The following is a 19912-nucleotide window of genomic DNA, read 5'->3' on the forward strand; positions in this document are numbered from 1 at the left end:
CGCCCACTTGAGGTGTTCTGAAGGTTTGCACCAGGAGAGGCAAGAGACTCCAACTTTAGACCTTGGCGCCCCCCAGAATTTATCGCCCTGGGCCATCGCCCCCCCCCCCCCCTAACGCCGGCACTGAATCTACCTATTGTGCTAATTTATTTCAAGTATTGTAACATTGTTGCTGTGAATATACCAATATAAATGTTTGGACATTCCTCTATGAAATATATAGCAAATTGTTGTTGGTATTGATAAATATATGGTAAAGGTAAATATTGCGTTTTATTTTTATCCACCCAAATTATAGATGAAAGATTTTTTTTGAATGTTTTGTGTTGAATCTGCATATTATGTTCATATTTTGGATTATTCTGATTATGAAGTTGTTCAAATATACACAACTATTTGTAATTTGCCAAAAAAAGTAAAGTTGACTTTGAACTGAATCAGGGGAATCCAAAGGAAGAAAAACTACAATGCATTTTAATATTTACATGTATTCAAGAATGATATATAAAATTCCATTTTCTTTATGCATTTCTTAACTTTACTTATATCTAGTGAGGGAAGGTGATTCTTTCCATGATCAGGGAACTTTCTTGTAAAGTCACCTTTACTTTGTTTATCCTCGGGTTTAATTTTTGATGATGATTTTGATTCATTAAATATTTGAATAAGGTGTGAAAGAGCTGCTTTAGTGTAGAATAGGGCGTTATCTTCACTTGGTCCTTGAAATAAAAGGAATGTGTCGTGTCTCATAATTTCGAGACTATCTTCATCTGTTTCTATGAGTTCACTCTGTAACAGAAATATTTAATGGTGGTGAATGGTAAGATGTTATGAATTTTAGGGAACATTTTGAATGGGAATGAAAATTTGTTTAATGAATATTTTAAAAATGGAATTATATTCTAATAAAAAAAGCTACAGGTCAAAAATACACCTTATTAGAGTGATTTGCAAATCACATTTTTTTTTTATTAGCCTTTGATCAGACTTTTGAAGACGTGTATGTATTATATATGGTAGGTTTGATCCCAAATCACGTAATACAATTTAAAAGCAAGGCTACCTGTAAACACTTTTGTGTGACTGCCTCCACTGCTATATCAGGATCATCATAATTACTATTGTTATTCAGATTATCACAAACGTTTAACACACAAGTAGTTGCTTCTACTGGCTCCACTTCCCCATTGAAGTAGCGCATTATGAATGCATATGCCGCTAGTACATTTATAATGTTGAACCTTATAGATGGTGATGGCTTGATGCTCTGAAAAATTAAATATTTATTGTAACTTTAAATAATGTAAGTAACAAAATTTATTAGACAAGTTTATTGGTTATGAATAGCTCTTATAAGTGAACTATCTCTTAATTTTTTGGTTGTTTTTATAAGTCGACAATTCAAGATCAAAATAAATATATTGTCTTATCTTTAGTAAGAATATGAATATAATTGATTTCACATAAGAATTACATAATAACTTACCGTTAGAGTATTGAATAGAGGGACAGATTTTATACAAGGACAATTTTTAAGTATTTCTTCTTCATTATTAGGTTGTTTCAAATCTTCGATCAACTTTTTATCCCGACGATACATCCACCAAGGCTCCCAATGAGACACTATAGCCCCTACATTTCCTTGACTTAATATTGCCTCAAATTCATTCTTTTCATCTTCAGTTAAGGCATTCCATACAGAATCTGCATCTTCTAAATTCATATCTTGCAGTCGTTCATGTAAATCGACTTGAATTTCATCATCCGAATCTATACTTTCATTTTCATCTACATTATCTGTGCCATCTGTTTCTTGGTCCTGCATTCGCTTCAGGATCTCAATCATTTGATTTTTAGATTCATCATCTACATTATTAGAAGCAAGCTCCTGATTGACGCAGTCCTTGTAAAAGCTCTCTGAACATTGCAAATGTTTTTCTGTTTTGTAACAGTCGAGGGAACAGTAGAGTACTTCGCATCGAGGGCAGCAGTATTTGCTGGTATTCTTTTCGCATCTGAAAATTAAAACGATAGTACTTAAATGTTATTTATATAAAAGTGAGTAATAATTTTATCTAGAAGTAGAAGTACTTACAAGCCGCATAACCTATTGTTGGTGTTATGTTTCGTTTCTTCAGACATTTTAATTATTTCAAGTACATACTTTCAAACTATATTAAATTATTATTAACTTTATATGCAACGCAGATATGAATTAATATCAGAGAATTATTAGCTAATATAAAATGCTTTGATTTGTGTTTATAAATAAGACATGACACTGACACTGACAAGTGACATTGATTGTTTTTAAAAATTCCTCGATGGTCGAAGGACCTCTTGTATACAGCCGAGATTTGAGCGACTATAGCTGTACCAGTGCAAACTTAGCATCCCATCTATGGAATTTTGGGGCGAAAATGACCTTGATCGTTAGGTCCCCGTTAGGTCCTTTAAGGTCCCACAATTTTTTCGTTAGGTCCCCTTTAGTTTTTTTTTAAATATTTTTTTTAAATTTTAGGTATAAAAAAAGTGCACTTTAGCACCCCATCCATAGAATTTTGGGTCAAAAATGACCTTAATCGATAGGTCTACGTTAGGTCCTATAAGGTCCCACAATTTTTTCGTTAGGTCCCCTTTAGTTTTTTTTTAATATATTTTTTTTTTAACTTTAGCTATAAAAAAGTTACACTTTAGCACCCCATCCATAGCAAAATTGGCGAATTTTATCAAAATCGTATTCTTTACCGTTAGGTCCGTAGAGGCCCATCATTGAAATTGTTAAATTATTTATGTTATTAAAAAATAAAATCTATATATATAAAAGAAAGTCGTGTTAGTTACTCCACTTATAACTCAAGAACGGCTGAACCGATTTAGCTGAAAATTGGCATGGAGGTAGTTTAGAGCCAGGAGAAGGATATAGGATACTAAATACGTACCACGGGCGAAGCCGGGGCGGACCACTAGTTATAAAATAATTGAAACCTGCGCATGCGCCTTAGAGCATTAAGGCATGCGCACATCATATATAAACAGTGCGAAATTTAAAGTCACGTCTGGTTCGAAAGATGAAACTGGTTTTTTATTTCGAAAATTTAATGGCAACACTTGCCAGTTAACTGTCATTAAAACCTGAGTTGTTGATGTGTCAAAGCTTGTCAGTGATTTTTTTTTCTGCGATTTTAGCTTATTTTAGATTTTAGTGATTTCTAAAAAAAAATTATTTTTGAAAACTGAGTTGAAAACATGACGAAAACTTTAAATTATGATTAATAAATTTAAAATGAAACAATTTGAAAGAGATGTAGTTTTCAAGGAAAAACAAGAGTGTTTACAAGAAATATCTCAATGCATTGTTAAGTGTGACTTGATATTTTGATGCTTTTCATCTTGATTGCATTGCAAATTATTATAAGTAGGTATGATTTGTTTAATATTATTATTATTATTTTGCATGAATGATACCAGTAATCCAGTTAAAAACTATTCAACCAGACGTGACTAGTATAGATTAATTTATTGATTTAATTTAATAAATAAAACGATACCAATTTAAATTTCGCACTGTTTATGTATGATGTGCGCATGCCTTAATGCTCTAAGGCGCATGCGCAGGTTTCAATTATTTTATAACTAGTGGTCCGCCCCGGCTTCGCCCGTGGTACGTATTTAGTATCCTATATCCTTCTCCTGGCTCTAAACTACCTCCCTGCCAATTTTCAGCTAAATCGGTTCAGCCGTTCTTGAGTTATAAGTGGAGTAACTAACACGACTTTCTTTTATATATGTAGATTTTATTTTTTAATAACATAAATAATTTAACAATTTCAATGATGGGCCTCTACGGACCTAACGGTAAAGAATACGATTTTGATAAAATTCGCCAATTTTGCTGTGGATGGGGTGCTAAAGTGTAACTTTTTTATACCTAAAATTAAAAAAAAAAATTATTAAAAAAAACTAAAGGGGACCTAACGAAAAAATTGTGGGACCTTATAGGACCTAACGGAGACCTATCGATTAAGGTCATTTTTGACCCAAAATTCTATGGATGGGGTGCTAAAGTGCACTTTTTTTATACCAAAAATTTAAAAAATTATTTAAAAAAAAACTAAACGGGACCTAACGAAAAAATTGTGGGACCTTAAAGGACCTAACGGGGACCTAACGATCAAGGTCATTTTCGACCCAAAATTCCATAGATGGGGTGCTAAGTTTGCACTGGTTATAGCTGTTTATATTTTTCAACGTTTTGAAATTATATTTATAAATGGGTACCTTTAAAATCTTTTATTAAGATAAGACGGCATGTATAATAATTATAATTAATATTTTGATAGAACTGAAATCTTCAAAAAAGGCATAGAGCTGAAAACTTGCTCTATCGTAGAAACAATTGTGGAAACAATTATTTATGGTTATGACCGACGTCAAATTCAAAATCAATTTGTATTTTTATTATATTCATAAATCGTAATGTTAATGTTGTTTTTAGTTTTCTTACAACAAAGTATATATCAATATTAGTAATTCTAATAAATCAAATATGTTTCCATACCATTAAAAATATTATATGTATATTCATAAGTAAAAGACAAAGAGTAAGTTTAAAAAATAATGTCTGAGCCAGATGTAGTTGATGATTTTTATGGTGTTTATTTACTATACAATATTAACCCTAAATACAAGGGTCGCACATACATTGGTTATACTAGAGATCCAAATAGAAGAATAATGCAGCATAACAGAGGAACATGGGCAGGAGGGGCACATCGAACTAATAATAAGGGCCCTTGGTAGGTACCTACGAAACTACGATGAAAACTTTCTCCTGCGCTTTTAATATGAAAATTTTGTTCAATAAAATATAGAATTATTCAAGCATACTTTATGTACTTATATCTTTCCGTATTATATTAAGTATGTCTACAAATAACATTCACCGAATGTTGGTTGATTTAAGATTTTATACCAGACTAACTGCTCCACGCGGTTTCACCCCCGTGACTCCTCTCCCGTTGGTCGTAGCGTGATGATAAGCCTATAGCCTTCCTCGATAAATGAGCTATCTAACACCAAAGAATTTTTCAAATCGGACCAGTAGTTCCCAAGATTAGCGCGTTCAAACAAAGAACAAACAAACTCTTCAGCTTTATAAAATTAGTATAGATTTGCCAGAATTTATTGTTATTTTATTTTTTTTCAGGAAAATGGTGTTGATAGTGCATGGTTTTCCAAATAATATTTCAGCTTTGAGGGTAATTTATTGAGAGTTTCATTCATGATAATCTGTAGAAGATATAAAACATTTAAAAACAATCTTATTCCAGTTTGAATGGGCTTGGCAAAATCCCAGTAAAACAACTAGGCTGCAGCATTTAGACCTTAAGAAAATACCAAGAAAGGAGTCTGAGTTTAAGTTTAAGTTGAGAGTTTTATCAGAAATGTTGAGAGTTGGTCCTTGGGTGCGCCTGCCTTTGAGTATTCGCTGGCTGGAACAAGAATATTATGAAGAATTCCCTGTACGTACCATATTAAAAACCAATAATATCATTTTTGGTTTTCATTATATATTCAAAAGTATTATTCAATATCATCACTTGAAGAATTAATAAATTTAGTGTGTGTAGTAGTTAGTGCATGCCTATTTTATAGTGGCTGTAGGTAGGCATGTCAAATTTCTTGATTGTTAGAATTTTGGGCTGTACGATAAATCAATCAGTTACCTTCTCATTTTATTTATTATATATTTGTCAATTTTGCAGCCAGAAAAGCACCCTCCAGAACACATGATTACCTGCTATGGTCCAGTGAAGAGCAGGAACATTAAAGTAGCTGAAAATAACTCAGTACCAACGCTACCTTGCAAATTATGTTCAGAATCTATTAGTGATAAACAAATTAAATGCCTAAATGAGAATTGTAATCTTGTAGCACATATAACATGCTTGGCTGAAAAAATGTTATCGCCAGGGGAATATATACCCATTGATGGAAAATGTCCGTTATGCAAGATTTATATGAAATGGGGTGATTTATTAAGGAAAATGAAGGGATGCCAATATATAGAAGATAAGGGAGCAGATGGTGATGGTAGTGATGATGAAGTGATATGCACTCAGGATAAAGAATTTGTTGACAATAATTCGTGGTTTCTGGACTGTAATGACGATTTATGACGAAATAAATTGGTTTGTAGAGAAAAATGTGTTTTATTTCCCTAAATAATTATATGTAAATACTGACTAATATTACCATTATTGCAAACAATAATTATGCACTACAACTTTACTATTCAACTAGGTACTATAACCTTATTTTAACATTAAATCCATGACTACTTGTACTTTTTGTTTCCTAAAGATAAATAAATAAATAAATAAATTGTATGAATGGAATCATCGGCAATTTATATGCATAATTCCCGTTCCTGTGGGATTTCCGGGATAAAAAATAGGCCAATGTCTTATTCTGGGTATTCAGCTATCTACATACTAAATTTCATTGTAATCAGTTCAGTACCTCGTAGATATTTGCGTGAAAGAGTAACAAACATCCATCTATCCTCACAAACTTTCGCATATTTTATAATAATCGAAGCAGGTACGCATTTATAATATCCGTCTATCTGTCTGTTCAGGGCATAGGCTAAAAACGATTGGTACTACTTAGATAGTTGTAACTAAGGTTGTAACAAGGTTGTAACTTGTTTTTTGGCATTTTTACTCAAAAATTTAAAAAAAATCTTGTAAATGCCGTAAGATGGCGCTAGAAGGTGAATTCGCAGACAATTATTTTTATTTTTTTTTCTATTAAAGCTCAGATAAAAAATATTACATATTTTATTTAGGCCTAATAACTTTAAAAATGTTTCTAGCTCCCAATTTAACTACCTACGTACCTACTAAGGTACCTACCATAAAAAATACTTACAAACGAAGATCAATAATGAATTACCTACATTTGAAATCAGTTGAAAATAACACGACATAGTCACAATTAGCACATAAAGAATGCGTTCCGGTTGATTTGTGTCAAATTGGTAGCAGCCATGCATGCTTTCACTGTCGCAGACGAAACCACGCGATCAAGTGTTAACTGTTCTGAACTACGTTAATTGTTAACTTTGTTACTAATTGTAAATTGAGTAGAAGGTATGTTTATGATAACTTAAATGTACGTGTTTTGTATACTTTGTAATAAATAACGCTCTTCTTTTTTTAATACATAAGCAAAATTTAAAAAAAAAAATATTCAAATATAACGCTAACGGCTCTATCTTTCCATCTTGAGCCGTTTGGAACCGTGACATAATATTATGTAGGTAAATACAGTCATTAGGGTACATCAATCTTGTAGTTGTATTCTTACTAATCCTTATCTATGTAAAATAGGATTTTAAAGATAAACCCAAAAAATAAATTACTAAAACAAGTTTTTTACGTTTCTACATAGAACATAGAAGTTTGTAACACAACATTGTGTTACAAACAATTATTTCTAAAAGCTCTAAAATCTTAATTAGGTATCTAGAGCTTTCAAACGCTAACGAACAATAATTTTCGTAGTCTCTACTAGGTATTATAATTATTTCAGGAATCTACACTAATATTATAAAAAGGAAAACTTTGTTTGTTTGATTGTAATGAATATGCTCATAAACTACTGCACCGATTTTAAAAATTCTTTCACCATTCGAAAGCTACATTATCCACGAGTATTATAGGCTACTTATATTATATTATCACGCTAAGACCAACAGGAGCGGAGCCACGCGGTTGAAACCGCGCGGCACAGCTAGTATTTGAATAAGTACCTTCGGGAGTGTCTATAAGTTCATTATCTTTCATAGTATACATTAAAAAACGTAATTCTGAGGAAATATAACATTTATTATTTACAAAAAATAAATAACGTTTTTATACAACTAAAGACACAATAGCATTAACAACATAAACAATTTACAATTGCAATAAATACTACCAGGTACACAGTCTATAATTTAAGAGCTAATATTTATAGTTAAAAATAAAATAAATGTAAGTAATAGAAAATAAGATATTACACATTCAATTTTTTCATAGAAACAAAAAAAGCCGCATAATAGACTCACTCCGAACAAAAAATAGAGACATCATAAATAAGAATTATACAATAAATACATCGACTAATTAATACAATCTTATAGAGACGTTCTTAAAAAGTAATAAATTATAAATGCATTAATTCATTTGGTGTGGATTACGTTTGGAAATAAATAGTTCCGTACAATTATAATAATTTACTATACATACCAAGCTAACAATCCTTGAATACATGTAAATCACTGTTAATAATCGTCAAATAAGCCGTCATCGTCGTCATCATCGTCGTCATCATCATCATCAGCTCCAGGGGGAACAAACGCACCGTTTAAAATACCACTCACTGGTTCCTCAAAGCCGAGAACTTTTGCCATACCATAAACAACTCTCATCACTAATAACCTTGTGAAATCAACAGGAGTAGTCTCCTTCCTTTGCAAAAGTAGCTGTTTTTCAGTTGGATAATCCATTTTTCTTGTCTTCGCCCCACATAACATAATGCTTGAAGCAATAAGCATCAAAACAAATAATCTGTTGCATCGTTCCATTTTTGTATTTCCCGCCAAAATTCTTATTTTTTTTAAATCAAGAGACTCTCACTGCATAATGGTCAGAAAGTGAAGCCGCGAAGTCACCAGGCTAACGGAATGTTGGCGCACGAGTGAATGAAGATCGTATTGCGTGTAGCAGGGAGCTGTCGCCTTCATTGTGTGTCACACCAATATGTATATGGATAACTGTCTTAACATGCTACGCTGATAGCATAACGATTTTACAGTTACTTTAGTCAGAACCGTGAAATCGAATCGCATGATCTTTTATAATCTGCAGGGGCAAATATAACTACTCAATTCCTGATTTAAGATAGTAGAAGGAAGCATTTAAGAAAACTGGATGTATTGATAATTAATAATTGAAAGATAAGTATTGTAGACTGAAAGATATTTTTGCTATATCGATAACTTAAAATTTTTTAGACGCCTAATATAGACAGACGACATAATAATAGTATATTATTAGATATGTCATAGACTCGATGTCACTCTTGTTTCGTGTATTCATGATAATATTAACTAGCCAACTAGGTCTAAAAAATACAAAAAAAAATGATTCTGTGACGGTTGTAGTTTAAGGCCTTTAAAGCGGTTTCAAGTGCACATGTTGTTAATTTAAGTTAACGAAAGCTTAACAGTTAAATAGTTTTAAGCTTTCGTTAACTTATGCTATCTTATATCTAGCGGCAATTTTCTCCACATAGGAATCATAAGAATGTCTTATCATTTGGAAATATGTAAATACATAGGTATATTATAATAATATAATATATAATAATTGTGTGTGTCTATACGCAACAGGCAGTGCGGCTCAAACATTATCAATTCCATATATAATTCTATAGAAAATCTGTGTCAATCTGATGACTAAAAAAGGTCAACTTTCATAGTTATGATTATTCATTATAGTTCATACTTTTTGCAAGTTCTATCGAAACCTCAAACCAAACACCGTTACTTGCATATTATTACAGAAAAAAGTAAATGGCGGTGACCTCAAAGTTTAACTTTTATTTATCCAGGTTCAAAAAAAGAGGCAAAGAACCTCCTCTTTTTTTTACTAGCGAATGGATGTAATTCGTGAACCTAAATTAAATGATACTTAGATCCGCTCTAGGTGTGATTAGAAATAGACACTACGCATAGCAAACAATATACCTAATTAAATGTTTCTGGAGATAAAAGAACAATCCTAATTTCTATCAAATTAAAGAAATACTATAGACCGTACAATATAACCTTATAGCGAAAAAAAAATACAAATCAAGTTCTATATCAAACGGGATGACTTACTAAATTTAACATCACGATACCACAGAATAATAACTACTTAGTAGCTAGCTAACGATACTAAAACATGTTTTTATTGTCTTAGGTATTACAAATTAATTACCGAATACCAATTACTTAACCCAGTCGTATTAAGACGTCGACCAGGCCAAAAAATGGATAGAATTTTGGAAAATTCCACATTTTTCCTCTAATCGGTTTGCGTCTTCGTATCAAATTACATATGTAATATCATCTAAACATAACAGGCACACATGAACCGACAAAAAAACTGTAGCCAGTATTTTTATATCACAAAAGTAGTGCATCTAAAGTACAATGCTATAACTGCAAATTGAGATTACACGATTAAGGTTAGACTTAATATGTAGTACACAATAGTATTGTATTTACATTTCCGGGGAAATTGCCATTTCGAATGTCACCAGTCATTAACTTGCAACCTTGATCTTGTTTGTATGTATGTACGTGTTGAGATTCGCATAGCTTAACCCACTTTTTACCCGACTGCGTCAGGAGGGTTAATGCTTACAATGAAAGTACTAGAATGGTAACTATACTTACATGTTTGTATATTTGCTGGGTTTAGAATAGTCGACCTGTCTGTATTTTTGCTTTGCGATCATAATACCTAAATTTCTTTACTAACACTTTATTAGGGACCGTGTATTAAAATACAATAATAATAATTTGTTTGTATGAAATTCTTAAATACACAGACATGTAGGTAGGTACTTATAATTCCTTGTGAATATAATGCGCTTCTTGAGGATAGTTGATTACAATGGATAATTACATAATAATAAATATTTTTACAAACTCTACATTCTACAAGGTAGCTAATTTACGAAGAACATTAACATGAGTATCAGAAATATTTTTTTCATATACTAAAATCTTTGCTTAAAAATCATGAATTTGCTTAGGTATTGCGGAAGATGATCATTATTTTAACTGTGCACAACAAGGCCATGTAATAAAATAATTTGAATATAAAAACGTTACTATATAGCTTTGCAATTAAATATTGTAATTATCTGTATATTGTTATGTGACATCGTATTTGGCGGGAAAAGTCAATTGAATTATTGTATAGGTACTCAATTTGGTATCGGCTATCGTCAGGTGAAAGTCATCTAAAACTGGGTCAAAACGAAGCCGGGTTGTAGTGGTAATTTTTAAATAAATATAGAAATCACAACATTGCATCTACTCTATCATATTTTAATTCTGTGTGTATATTTATAAGTTTTGTCCTCTACTACGTAAGGATTCTTTACGCGTCAATTTTATTTATAAAAAGCTAAAGATAAAAAGGTTAAAAATTAAATTACAATTAATCTGAATCTTATTTTATTTATGGAAGTTCCGAGCTGTTCTGATTGTAAGTATAAATATAATGTAGGTATACTTATGATAATTTAATTGTCTTTTCTACTAAGATCCTTTTATTTTACCTATAACAGGACAAGGTAAATAATATTATATAAACAATTTAAATCATCTTTAATTATCGCGTCTATACATATTTGACCTTTATAAAATTATAAATTGACTGGGTTTTTAATCTACTTAAGTTTATATGGGTTTTACCCTTGATTAGATACATATACTTGGAATTCATCTGATGCTTCAAAGTTTACGTGTTTTATAAGAATTTTATTTTGCTTTTTGGCAAATGAGTTTTGAGTTTTAAATTATAACTAGCTCATCGCCCGCTGCTTCGCCCGCTTTGTCTCAAACCTAATAAATTATATACTAAAACCTTCCTATTGAATCTCACTATCTATTAAAAAAACCGCATGAAAATCCATTGCGTAGTTTTAAAGATTTAAGCATACAAAGGAACATATAGGGACAGAGAAAGAGACTTTATATTTTATACTATGTAGTGATTACTGTCCCGGCAACGGGAAAACGTTGCCTAAGGCAGGCTACTCGTAGATACTAAAACTTAGGGGGTATGAAAGATACATGTTGGCCGATTCTCAGATGATACACAAAATTCAAATTCAATTGATCAATAGACACACAAAATTTCATGAGAATTACTACTAAAACTTAGGGGTATGAAAAATATATGTTGGTCGATTCTCAGATTTACCCAAAAGTTACACAAAATTTCATCGGAATCGGTCCTAGCCTTTTGGAAGAGTAGGTATGGAAACTAAAATATTGTGACACGAGAATTCTATGTAGGTATATAGAGAAGATGTACAAAAAACCTTCATAAAAGTGTAGCTTATGTAAATGTAGTTGTACTTTAAAAAAAGTAATAACACAGATGTATAGGTATAAAAAAACCAACCAAAGCAATAATTACAAAGACGATTATAAAATAACCGTCGATTTAATACGTAATTAATTCACCATTCCGCATGTTTTGTTATCATTAATTATCCTGAAGTTTTGAACTTTTTAGATAGATATTTGGTGAAGCCTATACCTACTTGATTGTAGCTACGATTTTTTTTAATTTCTTATTATCTAACTAACTAAAGACAAAAAATAAACCGAAAATTGTGAATACCTTCTTTTTGGACACTTTTAAAATCATAGATGATAAATTTTTCTGTGGTCCGTTGTCCGAGTAAAATTAAAAACCGCTCTCATCCTAAGCGTTTTTGTCCAATGTAAACAAACTGGGTTTAATAATCTCTACATAGTAAACAATATACTGTCCTTGGACTTGCCTAACTCGTTATATACGAGATATACGCCAGTTAGTGGCCAGTAGGGACAGAGCGTTACATCTATCGAGATGTATCCTACTTTGGCAGCTTTTGTGTTATTGTTTCACGTAAGTTTTAAGCTATTTTTTTATTTATTTGGAACAAAATTTTGCTCTTTATCTTTAATAACTATAGAGCAGGGTAGGTAGGTAGGTATGATTATGAATGGAAATAATTTTAAACTGGTTAAGAAAATTAACCGTAACTTTGAGCATGGAAGGGTTTTAGCAATAACGGTGAAATTTATAATTTGCCTACATTTTTTGGAACGGTTTTAATGGTTGTTACTACATGGTTTGGTAAAATATTTATCAGCTTTACTTGTGTCATGACTATTTGTGATGGAAAGAAAAAATCAGCAATTCTTTTATCACATTCATATCAACGGGATTTAATAACAATGATGTAAATTGTAAATTATATTATAATTATAACTTATTAGATAATTGAGAAAATGATAAAAAGCAGAGGTATTCGACCTGTCGATCTAAGTCTGATTGATTTAACTTTCAATGTGTTAATTGCACCGATGTTATTTAGAAACTAGCTAATGTTTTCAGGTGCAATCATGTTACAATCACAAAAAATATAAGACATAACTAATATAGACAAAAATAAAACTGTTTTGTAGCTATTTGAGATGCTTTGATTAATCTCAGACATGAAGCAAACCAAAAATAAGATATCCTTAATCTGAACATCAAGGTTGAAGTTTTTTATTTTTATTTATTTAAAGGTTTTTACTTTATATACAATAATTATAATTTCGAATTTTATATGAATGCCTTAATTGAGGCCAGTCGTGTCAACGAGTGGATTGCACAAGCATAAATTTAATCTTTGTATGGGAAAATAGTTCGTATGCAAGTCATTGACTGCTTCGTAAACATATAACTATTATAGTATAACAGGTTTACAAGATTTATCCGCATTAGAAGATGCCTTTGGATGAGGTTTTTTGCTGAGTTAACTTTGCGTGCTGTGAGCAATGGTAATAAAAGTAAAAAAGGTGTTCTGTATGTATAATTACATTAGCCACAATTTATTTCAGTTGATAGGTAACATGTTCTAGGGCAGCCTTTCCCAACCTTTTCCAAAGGCGGACCCCTAGCGCCACCTTATCATGATCCGCGGACACCCAAAATAACGAGTTCTTATAAGTCAATCTATTTTATTTAAAAAAAATATTTATTTCTTGCAGTATTTTTGTATGAAATAGCTTAGCCACCCATCACTTGACAGATTATTCCATCTTAAAACTGAAAAATACAAAGTCCAGCCGTCTGAATAGTCTGGTCACTAAGGCTTTCGTAATTTTCTTGATTTGTCTGCGGACCCCCTGGGATGTGCTGGCGGACCCCAGGTTGGGAAACGCTGTTCTAGGGTTTTTATTGACAGAATCAGATGCTGGTTTGAATTTGGCTACACAAAAGCCTTTTGATGTTGTTTATATGATTTTTTGGAGTTGCAAAACATGAGCTGGTGAAAAAACTTAGGTTCTATTTATGCTATATTTTGAAGAAGTCTAGATATATTTGATCTTATTAGTGCAACGGCAATGACATTTGCGAATATTATTCAAAGTCGATGCGAAAGGCAAACGAGTTCCTTTGCTAATGAGATTTATTGTACCTTGGTAATGTAAAGATGAATCTTCAATTCACATGTTTTGGTTTGAAAAATGTAAATTAAGTTTGATTTTTTTTTTGGGTTGTTTTAGACGTTACGATTTTATAGCGCTCGCACTATTAAAATTATACTGATAAATTATATTTTGAGTAGTTGTTAATGTTAATTAATTAATTCTTGATCATAATATAATACTAAAGCAACTAAAAATTAGTTGATGACCGCATTAAAGAATCGATAAAAACGTGGTGAAAAAAAAAAAAAAAATTACTCGACTCTATCACAGTATAATATTTATGAATTGTAATACCGTGACTCTATATATGTTACAAACTCTGTTTAAAAGTCAGTGTAAATAAATCTATCAGTTATTTTTTAAGTTTATAAGGAGGAGATTTCTACCTTTGCGAGAATGACAATAATTAAGAATTATTATAGATTAATAGTATCAAGAAATAAAAATGGAATTATTACGCAACTATGAAACGGTTAAGTATCTACAATTATTGTTTTATTGAGTCACACATAATTATATGGTATTTTTATAAAGACCATACGTTTTTTGCATCATAATTATTGAATAAGAAAACAATCAAAATATGAATTATATATGTCGGTGTAATTAACTATATTATGATTTTCAAAGAATTTTCATTTAATTTTCAAAATATAGCCGTTGTAAACGACTATAGCTCGGTTTTTTACAGGAGAGAAATGTGTTATTTATTAAAGATCTTGGTAAGGCTAGAAGAAATTATAAAATCAGTTGAGAGGAGAGTTACCTAATTATTCAGTAGATTACTTGATTGAACAGACTTGAATGAACAGAAAATTTATCGTAACTAATTATCGAAACTCCCCTGAAATGTTATAACCATTAAACCACTTTATTACCATTTAGTAAACGCATTTTATCGCATATAGAACAAAGAATTTTGTATCACGCACATTGTATCTATTAACCTCAGTTATGAATTCAAGGAAATATCTATAGATTTACATAATAAGAACAATGCTTAGTTCATTCATTGAAAAATGTTTAATTAAATAGGTACATACGATGTTAGATGTAGAGATTAGTGAATATTTAGTTATTCATGAATTCGTTTTAGATGTTTAGACATGCAATGATATGATTTAGGTATCACATATACCTAATTACCTATATTACAATCGGTTAAATATCTCATATAATAAGTTTTGATCTTTTGAAATAAAGAGCCCTTTAATCTTTCAGAATGTTTAATCTGAAATCTAATCAATAGCTTCTAAAATTAGATTGAGTATTTTTTTTTTGGTAGTGACTTCAAAAAGTAGATACCTATATTTCGTATTATTATGTTCTACATATTAATATGATTTTGCTTTCTTTGCATGAATTGCAATTACAACCAACAGTATAAATAACGATAAACGTTACGAGAAAACTAATGATTTCACATAAATAAGCAGTTTTCTTTGCGTAATGTGAATAGATTAACAATATATGAATATTATTTATGTTTTTGCAGATTTCTACAGCAGTATTAGCACCCACCGTGCAACTAAATGATGGTAACAAAATTCCTGTGGTTGCGTTAGGAACAGGGAGGGGCACAGCTAAAGAGGTAATTGTATCACTACATAGTATAAAACAAAGTCGCTTTCTCTGTCCCTATGTCCGTCCCTTTGTATGCTTAAATCTTTAAAACTACGTAACGGATTTTCATGCGGTTTTTTTAATAGATAGAGTGATTCAAGAGGAAGGTTTTAGTATATAATTTATTAGGTTTTAGACAAAGCGGGCGAAGCCACGGGCGGTTAGCTAGTTTACATATAAAACTGTCTGAATCGGCCGTTATTCTACCAGTGACTTTTTGTTTAGGGGTATAAAATTATCTTATAACCTATCGAACAATTGAATATAGGTACAAATTAAAAATAAAAAAAGGTCATGCCGTTTTTCAGGAGTTGTATTATACCACATGCTTTGGCATGAGAATTTTGTATATAGAGACATTTTAGTAAAGATACAAGAACCGCTTTATTTCAATAGATGTGTGATTTTTCGTATGTAGCGATAAATTTAGTTTGTTTTAGTATCGTTGAACCTATTTTATTTGCTCAAGAAAATCGTATGTGTGTATTGCGTGTTCAAATATTTATTTATAATAATGTTTGCATGCCGGATATTGTTTTAAATTTAATTAGAAATTACGGAACACATAAAGTTTCGTAGAAAAAAGATAAGAGCAATAATTTTAGACATGTAATTAATAAATTATATTGAATACAGGTAGGTACGCACGATATAAATATTAAATAATTTTCTTACATTACTCGTTATTATAAGTAGACAATTATTTATTTAGTATTTTTAGTTATTAAAAACGACGGAATTGAAATTAAATAGTAGGTAATTGATTTTGTTTTTCTGTGTGTATCGCAGCTAACTAGCACTTTCATTAAGAACCTATAGGCTCTTTAATAACGCCCTAATTAAACTGAATCCATACTAATATTATAAATGCGAAAGTAACTCTGTCTGTCTGTCTGTCTGTTACTCAATCACGCCTAAACTACTGAACCAATTTGCATGAGATTTGGTATGAAGATATTTTGATACCCGAGAAAGGACATAGGCTACCTTTTATTGCGAAATATGTACCACGGGCGAAGCCGGGGCGGACCTCTAGTATGGTTATAAGACGGTTATTTTCAAACTGAAATATTTCGTCAACTAGGCTTCGTTTTGAAGCGTTTTTGAATCGTCAAAATACAGAAAAATTATAGGTACTTAAAATCTTACTTAAAATAATAAAAAAATCTTTTTCAGTCGGAATCCGTAGACCAAGTAAGACAGGCTGTGTACTGGGCTATCCAGGCTGGGTACAGACATATAGACACTGCTGCTATTTACTTCGATGAGGAACAAGTGGGAGAGGGTATAGCCAAAGCAATTGCTGACAAATTGGTGACTAGAGAAGAACTCTTTATTACGACTAAGGTATGTTGATGTGTCTGTGTATTCTGGTTAGTTTTGCTTGGAATCTTGGTGTGGTTGATTTGGTGTAGAAATATGTGAATTTTAATAGGTAGATTCGAGTTGCATTGATAGTGTAGATAAGTATCAAATTGTAACTAATACTTTGACTATACGTGACCAAAATATAGAAAACGGTACTTTATCTAAAATAATGTGTATGGCAAATGAAAAAAAGAGATCGTTGATATTTTAATATATAAAATACTGTTTTCCTGTAATAGAATCCATATTAATAATCTAACGAAATACCTATATTAATAAATTTTCAATGTTTTACTTATAATTATTTTAATATAATTTCAGCTCTGGAACGACAAACACCGCACCGAGCAAGTGGTCCCCGCGTTGAGGGAATCGCTCAAGAATCTTGGTTTAGATTACGTCGACTTGTATCTCATTCACTTTCCAGTTTCCACTAAAGTAAGTATTTACCATCATCATTACATTCGAAGCGGATATCAATACATTTCTTTGAATGCAATCATCATTAGGAATGAAATCGTTGGGTGAAATTTTCATTTGGAACTTATGTTTTATTGATGATTGAGCTTACAAGACTAGAGTCTGTTTTTCTAACTGCCTTTGATAGTTAAGAACACGACGATATGATTTGTTTCAATATTTTTTAAACAAATGAGTCTGTCTTTGTATGTTGCAGTTATAAGCCTGGCTAATAATATGGCTATTGGCGCGCTAACCAAATTTTTATAAGTCCTTTGAAACCATTATATTATGAAAAATAACTGCTGTAAAATTGGCAAATAAAGAGATTAATTAGCACATATTCATCGAATATTTTTGATCAAGTCAAGAGATCAGTTTTTTTTCTCCTGTAATAATAGATTACTGTATTATCTGTAGTCTCCATACTATTTTGATTTATATCCTACAAGTTGTAAAACTGACATCTAAAAATGAATACCAAACCATTTTTTCCAATAGGAAGATGACACATTAGACGATGTAGACTACCTGGACACCTGGAAGGGAATGGAACAAGCCAAGCAGTTCGGTCTCGCTAAATCTATCGGAGTTTCCAACTTCAATGCGTCGCAAATTGACCGAATCGTCAAAAATTCCAAGATCTGGCCTGCTGTTAATGAAATAGAGGTAAGGATAAACAAATGTTGTAATTTAAGTAAGAACTCTAATGTATATAGGAATCTATTATAAATTTTTAATGTAACCTACTCCAGAACAACATAGTTCTATTTTAGTAATTTTAATGTGTACGCACAAACTTACGCAATATTAGATGTGATGTTTGTCTTCATTTCATTAAAAGTTTACATCAAACACAAAAATCAAGTTATCCCTTGTTTGTTCCCTAATTGCTAATGACTACTACAATTTTAATGCAATAATTCTAGTCACAATATTATACATTTTTATTAGCTAATTCTATAAATAATTGTTTTTCAGGTAAATCCCACGCTCACGCAAATAGACTTAATATCGTACTTACAAAGCCTGCGCATAGTACCAATGGGCTACAGTCCCTTCGGATTCCTTGTGTCCCGGAAATCAGCCAATGCTCCACCACCAAGGGCCGATGACCCCGCGTTAGTGAAAATGGCAAATAAGTATGGAAAAACTACGTCACAAATTGCGCTGCGTTATTTGGTAAGACATTATTTTTTATCTAATGCACAAAAAATCCTGAGATATTAAACACTGACACGCATAAATAATTCGATAATTAATTGGTATAAAGTCATTTTCCATTGAATATTTTGAAAGTTACTTTCTTTTTCTCCATACTGAGATAAAAATTTGAGTAAAAATGTAGAGAATATTTACCATGTAGAGTTGCTGATGTTATAAATTATTAAAATTTATATTTCACCAATAGTGGAATATTTATTGAGAGAAGTTGACTCCGGTAATTTGCCTTCTTTCTTCGAATATTTTTAAAGTTACTAGGTATCTTTTTCTCCATACTGAGTAAAAATATTTCTATTATTTACAATTCTAATCAGAGTAAATATTGCACCTTTGAATAAACGTACAGAATAATTTTACAATTTACTTAAATATAATATTGTCCAATAATTTAATTGGTACCTAAAAAACCATTTGTTTCCGAAGCTAAGAAATAATCTAGGGCCACATGAGAGAGAGATCAGAATTAGAATGTATTGTGCAACTGCTTCTACTACCAGATAGACTGAACTACACTTACATTTGATTCATTTTCAGATCGACAGAGGAATCATCCCCATTCCAAAGTCCACGAACCAGCAGCGTATTGCGCAGAACATCGACTTATTTGACTTCAGCCTGACCAAAGATGAAGTGGCCACAATCAACAAATTCAACAAAAATGTTCGAGTCATCAAAATCGACGGCTGGAAGGCATCGCCGTATTACCCGTTCGGGGAATATTAATTAAGAAATAGATAATAAAGATATTATTTTTTTATGAATTGTTTTTTTTAACCCATTGAGCCCCAAGCGGCCCGATCGGTCCCAGGCACAATAGATTTTCTATTGTGTCTGTGGTTCCGGGGCCAAAGTTACTAAGACGTAAACTGAAAAATATATTTCTCCAGTTACTTCGTTTAGCAAATACTAAATTCTATTAAATAAAACTGT

General features: G+C 31.4%; 3 protein-coding genes across 4 annotated transcripts; 2 read left to right on the plus strand and 1 right to left on the minus strand.

Annotated features, from left to right (window-relative positions):
- Positions 1-470: 470 nt before the first annotated feature.
- On the minus strand, positions 471-2287 carry LOC123700137 (zinc finger HIT domain-containing protein 2). Its single transcript, XM_045647269.1, has 4 exons — positions 2096-2287; positions 1487-2015; positions 1064-1267; positions 471-789 (listed from the first exon to the last, which is right to left on the minus strand). The coding sequence occupies exons 1-4, from the start codon at positions 2140-2142 to the stop codon at positions 475-477; spliced, it is 1095 nt and encodes a 364-aa protein (XP_045503225.1). The 5' UTR covers positions 2143-2287; the 3' UTR covers positions 471-474.
- A 2186-nt stretch (positions 2288-4473) lies between these two features.
- LOC123700265 (structure-specific endonuclease subunit SLX1 homolog) lies at positions 4474-6203 on the plus strand. Of its 2 annotated transcripts, none has more exons than XM_045647435.1 (4): positions 4474-4799; positions 5210-5261; positions 5334-5525; positions 5769-6203. In XM_045647435.1, the coding sequence occupies exons 1-4, from the start codon at positions 4621-4623 to the stop codon at positions 6180-6182; spliced, it is 837 nt and encodes a 278-aa protein (XP_045503391.1). In that variant the 5' UTR covers positions 4474-4620; the 3' UTR covers positions 6183-6203. The 2 variants fall into 2 exon arrangements, with proteins under 2 accessions (XP_045503391.1, XP_045503392.1); XM_045647436.1 differs by having other exon boundaries at positions 4694-4803.
- A 6435-nt stretch (positions 6204-12638) lies between these two features.
- On the plus strand, positions 12639-19739 carry LOC123700334 (aldo-keto reductase AKR2E4-like). Its single transcript, XM_045647518.1, has 7 exons — positions 12639-12731; positions 15804-15899; positions 17108-17278; positions 17621-17737; positions 18260-18427; positions 18740-18940; positions 19517-19739. Exons 1-7 carry the CDS (start codon positions 12693-12695, stop codon positions 19703-19705), a joined length of 981 nt encoding a protein of 326 aa, XP_045503474.1. The 5' UTR covers positions 12639-12692; the 3' UTR covers positions 19706-19739.
- The last annotated feature ends 173 nt before the right edge of the window (positions 19740-19912 follow it).

The sequence above is a fragment of the Colias croceus genome, chromosome 19 (assembly GCF_905220415.1).
Source record: "Colias croceus chromosome 19, ilColCroc2.1".
In the NCBI taxonomy this organism is placed as follows: Eukaryota; Metazoa; Arthropoda; class Insecta; order Lepidoptera; family Pieridae; genus Colias; species Colias croceus.

Excerpts from the sequence above, each read along its gene's own strand:
- LOC123700137 (XM_045647269.1), bottom strand. The coding sequence starts at position 2,142 with ATGTCTGAAGAAACGAAACATAACACCAACAATAGGTTATGCGGCTT. Across the intron at positions 1,268-1,486 it reads CTCTATTCAATACTCTAACG|AGCATCAAGCCATCACCATC; the intron begins GTAAGTTATTAT and ends TTAATTTTTCAG. Across the intron at positions 790-1,063 it reads TCACACAAAAGTGTTTACAG|AGTGAACTCATAGAAACAGA; the intron begins GTAGCCTTGCTT and ends TTTCTGTTACAG.
- LOC123700334 (XM_045647518.1), top strand. The coding sequence starts at position 12,693 with ATGTATCCTACTTTGGCAGCTTTTGTGTTATTGTTTCAC. Across the intron at positions 12,732-15,803 it reads CTTTTGTGTTATTGTTTCAC|ATTTCTACAGCAGTATTAGC; the intron begins GTAAGTTTTAAG and ends ATGTTTTTGCAG. Across the intron at positions 17,279-17,620 it reads AACTCTTTATTACGACTAAG|CTCTGGAACGACAAACACCG; the intron begins GTATGTTGATGT and ends ATATAATTTCAG.
- LOC123700265 (XM_045647435.1), top strand. The coding sequence starts at position 4,621 with ATGTCTGAGCCAGATGTAGTTGATGATTTTTATGGTGTTTATTTACTA. Across the intron at positions 4,800-5,209 it reads ACTAATAATAAGGGCCCTTG|GAAAATGGTGTTGATAGTGC; the intron begins GTAGGTACCTAC and ends ATTTTTTTTCAG. Across the intron at positions 5,262-5,333 it reads ATAATATTTCAGCTTTGAGG|TTTGAATGGGCTTGGCAAAA; the intron begins GTAATTTATTGA and ends ATCTTATTCCAG.